This window comes from Astatotilapia calliptera, chromosome 5 (genome assembly GCF_964374335.1).
Source record: "Astatotilapia calliptera chromosome 5, fAstCal68.1, whole genome shotgun sequence".
Taxonomy (NCBI): Eukaryota; Metazoa; Chordata; class Actinopteri; order Cichliformes; family Cichlidae; genus Astatotilapia; species Astatotilapia calliptera.
Window position 1 is genome coordinate 12,663,237 of NC_137426.1, and position 7,703 is coordinate 12,670,939.

Sequence of the window (7,703 nt, forward strand, 5' to 3'; positions counted from 1 at the left end):
TGTTGTACCGACCCTTATGGCGTTATTTTTGTGCCACTATTCTGAGCGCACGTAAAAAAAAATTGCAGGTGCAAGTGTTGCATTTTGAGGAGAAATTTATTTTGAGCTTACAAAAGCTGAATTTGAGTGAACAAAATTCATTGCTGCGTGCAAAAAACGTATTTCAGTGTTTGCGCTTATCCATATACACACACAATAGCACCCCCTCTCACTCAGTTTTTTCATGCGCTTGCTCGCAATGTGTTGCTTGCGCTCACAACATTCTCTGCTTCGTACGCTCAACTCTCTGTACATCGTTATAAGTGTGCCACAAAACCAACCAATCACAGACTTGGTTTCAAAAATTCTGATTGGCTCTTACGGTCTCCAATCAGCTCACTAGCTACTGCTTTCCGGACACCGGAAACACTGTCCACTCAGCCTCGCTTCTTGCAGATAGAGGGATTTTTGATTTACTCTGCAGCTAAAGAAGAGATGGCAGAATCAAACAATGGCTCCAATAATACTACACCACAGTATCAGGTGAGTTTAATTTTTTTTGTGTGAATTTAGTAATTTGCTGTCCTTTCTGTTTAATATGCTGTGAAATTGTAGTTACAGATGCAGCTGTAGAGTTTAAGCTAGCCTTATGGGTAATTACCAGCGTAGTTGTCTTACTGAGGCAGTGTATCGTAATCATGTTTTTTAGGGTAATGGTGCAGTTGAGTCAGCAGTAAGAAATCTGGTGTCTTTGCTGCTTAACAACATATCCACAAATCCTTCAGGGAGGCCAACAGAGAGTGGGCAGCCGGAGCCTAGAAATCTGACTATCCAGCAAGAGATGACAAGGTTTTTGCTTTTTTTGTGTGTTTTTTTTATTTTAACTTTTTGCAATCTTTTCTGTTAAAGTTATTTGGTTTGTGGATTTATCAACATTGATTTTTAAATTAAAATGTGCTATTAAGGACTGATGTCATATTTAATAACTTTATTAAACAATAACCCTTATGTTATGCAACACTGCATTTTTTAAACTCATGCATTTTCATCCCACAGGTCATTTCCAGGATATTTCAAATCACACTTGAGCCGTGGTAAAAAGAGATGTTTAACATCTACTAAGCAGCTTGTTAAGGCAGGCAGTAAGACCACAGGCCTCAGTTTTTATTTGCTGTCAAAAAACACATCCTACACACCTTTGCCAGCTGAGGAGCTTGAACTCCTACAAGCTGGCATGGGGAGACAAACAGTGTCTCTTCCAGAAGATGGTGACTAGGGCTGCTCAATTAATCGAATTTTAATCACGATTACGATCTGGGCTTTCAACGATCATTAAAAATGACTGAGCCGATTATTAGCCCCTCCCTAATTTATCCGCGACACCTTAAAGGCCGGTCCGTGAAAATATTGTCGGGCATAAACTGGTCCGTGGCACAAAAAAGGTTGGAGACCGCTGATTAAGAGGACCCGAGGGAAGCTCGGAAAGCTAAGCAGAAGTTATTTGGAGAGTGACTGCCGTTGGTTGAAAAGAGAGTTTAAAAAAAAAAAAAAACTTCAGTGGTGTTGCACACTATTTTATATTATTTTTTTAAAGTCATTGTTAACCCTTTAAAGCCGGTCAGAGCAGCACGCTCCGTTTTGCGTAACTATTTTTAAATCCCTGTAGAACCTGAACCGTGTAAGCTAGCGCAATAATTTGTTTTGCATATGAAACCGGAGGAGTTGTACTTACATCTGATGCCATCAGCTTGTCCTCGGTCACGGTTTCGTTCCACATATAGCTTTGCAAAAATTGCATAAAAAGCGCTTGCAGGAACAAAAACATAATATTCCAGAAACACGCTTTGCCGTTCCTATCAGCTGTTCGTAACACTTCCCACAGTGAAATGATGCACATGCTGTTTTCTTTGCAAATTTGCATCATAGGATTGTTTTTTGTTTTTCCTGCAGTATATAAAAATTGCTGTATCTCCAAAATAAAACTATGAAGACACTCAAAATAAATTTCCTGTGGTGGGAAACTATTTTTTGCAACTTTATTGTATTTAAAGTTTTGAGGGATAAACCTCTTAAATTTCTCCAAGTAGAAATATATGTAAACAAAACAAAAGCGATTTTCAATTTTTTTTGTAGTTTATTGCACTTTTTTGCAATTTATGTAATTACTATGGACTTAATGCATACATATTAAAATATGGGCTATAACAGTTGTATTGATGTATAGCAACTTGAAATGCTCCCACAAATGGCACTACAGCATGTAAAAAAAATAATATAAGCTCTGGTGGACTTGGTTCTATAGTAGGTCTTAAAGGGTTAAATAAATATCGTCAAATAATCGTGATCTGAATTTCAGTGAAAATAATCGTGATTATCATTTTTGCCATAATCGAGCAGCCCTAATGGTGACCATGCAGAGGTAAGTTTGTGTAGTCAGTATTAAAATCAGTCATTGGCAGACGCATTTAGCCTGAATCATATGCCACAGTCCATTTAGTGTTCCATTCTGCTTAACTGTGTTTTTAACTAAGATTTCTAGACTTCTGGAAGAAACCTTTCCAAAAATGGAATATCTTTGTGGAGGATGGCTCTTACATAAGGCAACAGGTTTGTTGTTAATTCAGTTTTTATGTATTTTTTTGGCATTCTTGCGTGCTCATACTGCATTATGATTATGTAGTTGATACTTTTGCTGCTTGATTGTTTATGCTATTTTTCTGTCAATAAAGGTGGCAGTGGTCGACGAAAGCTCACTGTAATTCCACCTGAAACAGAAGGATATTCTGTCAAAACACTGAAAGCTGTGTCAGGAGGTGGCAAATCCACTTTTTACATAGTACCTCCTCAGGAAACATTAGACACATCTCCTCTACCTCCCGACTCACAGCACTTTTCAAAGATGCCAAAGAAGATATGTTACCAGTGTAATGAAGTTATGCCTCTGCAGATGCTTGCAGGACACATCAATATGTGCAAAGGAAAATTCTCTCCTGATGAGACTGATGATGAGGTGAGACAATTTTGATGAAATCAAAATGAGCAATTTTGATTAAATAATATAGTATCACAATTACTGTTTTTTGATTCAGCAGGAATCGGAGTTATGCATTGTGAAAAGCAAATGCAAGGTAAACCTAGCACATTACTAAAAACCATAGTAACTACAATGAATTTTGTATCGGTAATGATCTTTTTCCCACTATGCCTAACATGTACCCATTTTTGGAATTGTAGGTTATTTGTCCAATATGCACTAAGGATTTTCCTGAAGATGAGATCACAGTCCATGCGAGTCTGTGTGGGGATAGGTAATCTTTTTTCAGCCGTTTATGAAAAGATGTTAATCAGTAACAGTCCACACAAACATATGTATTTTTTATTTTTATTTTTTTAAACTTTGTTTTGTCATCAGCTTTCAATGCATGGTGCCTGAAGAAAATGACCAAACTACAGGGACACCAGCTCAAACTTCAGTATGCACAACAGACAGGTACTTTTTGCTCTATTATAGTTCATATACACACTATTATGCAGAACCATTTGTTAAAATTATGTGTAAGATCTTTTACACAATACCTGGGGTTTAATTTCATATAAAACATTTTATGATCACACTACTTTAAATTATTGTTAAAGGTTGTTGCACAGAACATGCTGCAATAATTTCTAATCACGTTTAATATGGTAGCCTCTTTTAATCTAAAGATGATTATTTTTCTTTGAGAGCTTAGGATGTTTTCTACCCTGTTTTTGTTAAGCGTGGAAGATGTATTGCGTTGCCTTGAACAACAAGTCGACACCACAACAGAATTTAAGTTGTGTGTGGACAGAGAAGACCTTCCAGACAGAGGCATTCTCCAGTGGCAGAGAAAAAAAGCTGCATCTCCCACCAGTGTTCTTAGGGTGGCTTTCATTGGAAAGGCAGGCGTGGATACAGGAGCACTTAGGAAAGAGTTTTTGAGTGGTGAGTTGCCTATTACCTGTTTTGTCCTAGTGTCAATAAATAATGGATAACTTAAAAATGCGGATATTTTTTGTATGAAAGACATGATTTCAGGTATTGAAAGCAGATTCTTTGAAGGACTTGAGAACAAGGGCAAAAACCCGAAGTATTCTCTGACCGATCTTGATAATGAAAACTTCAGATTGGTTACATACGAGCTTTGTGTATTACATTTAATACGCATCCGATATTTTTGTAAATGTTACCTGAAAATGAATTATAATCATTTGTCTACACAGAACTGTTGGTGAAATAATTGCAGTCAGCCTCGCCCAAGGAGGCCCATCTCCTGCCTTTTTCAAAGAATGGTGCTACAATTTCCTCTGCTCAGGAGAGGTTGATTTCAGCTGTCTGTCTAAGGAGGATGTTGCAGATGTGGAATCTTCCCTGCTCATCCGCAAAGTGAGCACCTGGTTTAGCTCTGGCACATGATATATTATGAGTATGGTGTTTTTAAACACTTTTAACCTTCTGTATTTCCTCTTTCACATTATACATTTCCAGGTTGAAGATGCAGCAGACATACAGTCTCTGATGATGTGGGCTGATGAAATTGTCAGCTGTGGATACACAAACCAGATAAAGATGGATAGTAAGGAAAGCATGATCCGGTAAGGGAGAAAAAATCAGAGAGATCATTAACCCCCCCCCCCCATCCCCAACTAGTTTTTCATTTTGTTTTTTTTTTGTTTGTTTTTTTTAAGTGCTATTGTCTTACACTCTACAACAAGACTGATTCCAATGCTACAGCAGCTCCGAAAGGGCATGGAACTGTATGGTCTTGTGAACCTGATGGCTGTAAATCCTGAAGCTTGCCACAGTTTGTTTGTTCCTGGGAAAATCCTCAAAGTAAGTATTAACATAGCAGCTTCAGTCTGATCCAAAGACAGTCCACTTATCTGTACTGTAGTTATCCTGTATTTATTTATTAGTTTTGAATGAACAATATATCTATAATATAATCTACTTTATTTCCTTATTTACAGCCAGACGCTGATTTCATTATGATGAGCTGCCAACCACATTTCAGTGAAAAAAGGGACATCTAGGGAGAGAACTGAGAGGAAGATCATAAATTTTTTGCAAGATTTCTTGCAGGAGATTGAAGTATCAGGTACTATATAGTATTAGCTGTATATACCTATAGTATTGTATATATACTGTATGCATCTGTTAAATATTTTTGCTTTAACATGCAGGGCACTAGAAAGTATTCTTAGTTGTTAATTTAAAACATTGTAATCCAGATTGCTTTTTATTTAGAAAAGACTTCAGAAACATTTTCAAACATCACAGATGGAAACACAGGCGGTGCAGGTGGTGAAAAATCAGAGTCTCTTGCTGTCCACCATGTGCTCCAGTGGATGACCGGCCAGTCCCATGTTCCCATCCTTCCTGATGAAAAGAGACATTTCAAAATAACATGCAAGTTTGACCATGAATGTAAGGAGCGGCTGGGAGATCACTCCATTTGTTACCCAGTTGTGAGTGCATGCACTTGTACTGTGACTTTTCCAGTGCAGCATCTGGACACTTACACAGTGTTTAAAACCATAATGAGTGCAGCAGTTAAATATGGTGGTGGATTCCACAGAGTTTAACACATTGTTGTCTTGTAATTTGGAAACTAAATGAGTAAAAATGTTTGTAAACATTAGCTGTTAAGATGTTCGTAGCCGTTTCATGAAAATGACAAGACTTCAAAACTTTGTGTAGGGTCCTACGTTGATAGATAATAAGCAAGTGCTTTGTTTGCTTGTCTACTTGTAATCTGAATGTTTTAGCAAAGAAATCCAGTATTTGAGAACTTAAAAGAACGTTGACTTTCACGTCCATGTTAAGTGTCACTGTTGGTTTGACACCTGTAGCAAGAATTGTATGTACAGGTCACGACCGTGTGACTCAGAATGTTCCAAGGGATTAATAGTTCTCTGAAGCCCCTCCAGGGTTTCCTCATCCAGTGGGCATTCAACTTCAGGAACCACAACTGTGCTGTTAGATTCTTCTTGCAGTACAGCACTCTCCCAGTCAATGCCTGGATCCCGAAGCTCCTTCAAATCCACAAACATATATAATGGTCATTATTCCAGAATAGGTACTTTTGGGAGGAATGTTATTTTGTGTAAGCGTTCTTTCCATTAAAATACAACAATTTAAAAAGAATGCCTTTGTCTTCATGTTCTTCTTACTGTAATTTAGATTAGTGGTAATTGATAAGCAAGAATGTATAAAATCACCAGAAGCATCTCCCAGATGTGCTGCAAGTGTTTTAATTTGTTAATTTCAGAAGAGAAGAGTTAACTGCTAACTAAAATTTTGAAATTCAACATTTAAATAAAAAAAAAATTAAAAAAAACACAGATTATGAGCTGGTACCTCAAGTCTCTCGCCCTCGTCCAGCTCTTGTAGATGTCCCATACACCAGAGCTGTTCAGGAGTGAGACCACCTTCTGTCCTGAGGGGATGATTATTCCATCCTCCAACAAAGGTGACAAGATCTGCTCGGAGTCGAGGGACAAAGATGTAGTGGACACCAAAAAGCTGAATGACATCTGAAATGTCAAGCAGGCCATCCTCCTCGAGTGAGTGAAGAATATCATGGTACTTGCTAGTGACTGCAATCCAGAAATCACGCCAAAGTCGTTCTACTCTGTAAATACATTTGAATTTGGATTTCAGGTATTTCATGCTTCAAATCAATATCAGAACTGCTACAACAATCTACCCATGCAGTCAATAATAATATAAAAAACATCAAAAGACTAACCTCTGATTGTGGACACTCTTTCCAGATATGAAACTCGCTCTCCCTGTTCCTCTTGTGGCAAACATGAAATGTGCAATGTCCAGGTTTTCTACTCCTTGATCTGCCCTAACCCTATGATAAAAATACATTTTTAAGGAATTTTTAAAGTTTTCTTTAATGATACTTGTTGCTAGCATATAAATTAAATCAGGGCATAAAACCTTGATGGCAAGCCGTGAAGCTGGGCTGATCTCAGGAAAAATGAGAATGCAGTTTTTGCCCTGTTGTTAGTTGCTGCATCCAAGTACAGGACCTGCAGTGAAAACAAATGGAAAATTAAAGATCTGGTTTCAGATCATGTATAGTTTTTCAGTTAATAATGCAGTTTCATAATAAGTGTTCAAGGAATATTGTACGGTTCTATGTTCATAACCATAATTCAAAGCTTGAGTAGTCTATACATCAATATTGGTAGTACTTATCAAAAAATGAAAATGGCCTTTTAGTTTAACCTTTTTTGGTAAAGAACTGATTAGAAATTTAAAAAAAATAATAATTGCAAATCGTCCACTATGTTGGCTTGCTGAATAATTGATGTTCATAAAAAAACAACCTAATAAAGCTCTCATTTCAAAACTACCAAATATTCTACATAACAGTTACACTTTTACCTTCCTTGAGTAGCCATCCACTCCACCAAAGATCACAACATTGTACCTGTTTCAGAGGGAAAACAATCTCGATAAGGCTTGATTTGCAGAACATGTAAGACATTGAAAATACATTTTTCAGTATGCACACTTGCCACTGACTTAAACTGGACACTTGTCAGGTGTGCTGAAAATAATACCAACATTTTTATATGTTTATAAGTTCAATGAGACTAAATATTTTAGTTCTCTTGTCATGATTTTTTTTTAAGTTTTCTGGAGCACTTAACATATTATGTGTTGATAGGCTTGTTATCATGGAAAA

General features: G+C 37.1%; 1 protein-coding gene and 1 long non-coding RNA gene across 5 annotated transcripts; one reads left to right on the forward strand and one right to left on the reverse strand.

Moving 5' to 3' along the window:
* The first annotated feature begins 294 nt into the window (after positions 1-294).
* Positions 295-6,142, forward strand: LOC113021659 (uncharacterized). 4 transcript variants are annotated; one of them, XM_080301703.1, is made up of 11 exons: positions 297-2,398; positions 2,511-2,586; positions 2,709-2,989; positions 3,069-3,107; positions 3,214-3,287; positions 3,392-3,469; positions 3,738-3,943; positions 4,314-4,384; positions 4,487-4,593; positions 4,687-5,096; positions 5,246-6,142. In XM_080301703.1, exons 2-10 carry the CDS (start codon positions 2,544-2,546, stop codon positions 4,859-4,861), a joined length of 1,074 nt encoding a protein of 357 aa, XP_080157829.1. In that variant the 5' UTR covers positions 297-2,398; positions 2,511-2,543; the 3' UTR covers positions 4,862-5,096; positions 5,246-6,142. The 4 variants fall into 4 exon arrangements, with proteins under 4 accessions (XP_080157827.1, XP_080157828.1, XP_080157830.1 ...); XM_080301701.1 differs by having other exon boundaries at positions 295-2,586; XM_080301702.1 differs by having other exon boundaries at positions 295-2,586; positions 5,279-6,142.
* Positions 5,896-7,448, reverse strand: LOC145428861 (uncharacterized). The gene is made up of 4 exons (XR_013909197.1): positions 7,400-7,448; positions 6,950-7,041; positions 6,359-6,860; positions 5,896-6,033 (listed from the first exon to the last, which is right to left on the reverse strand). It is a non-coding gene; the product is annotated as an uncharacterized LOC145428861 (long non-coding RNA).
* Positions 7,449-7,703: the final 255 nt, after the last annotated feature.

Bases quoted from the DNA above. Each gene is read 5' to 3' on its own strand.
- LOC113021659 (XM_080301701.1), top strand. From the start codon at position 2,544: ATGGAATATCTTTGTGGAGGATGGCTCTTACATAAGGCAACAG. The intron at 2,990-3,068 runs GTGAGACAATTT...TTTTTGATTCAG, and splicing joins CTGATGAGACTGATGATGAG to CAGGAATCGGAGTTATGCAT. The intron at 3,944-4,313 runs GTGAGTTGCCTA...TCCTCTGCTCAG, and splicing joins TAGGAAAGAGTTTTTGAGTG to GAGAGGTTGATTTCAGCTGT.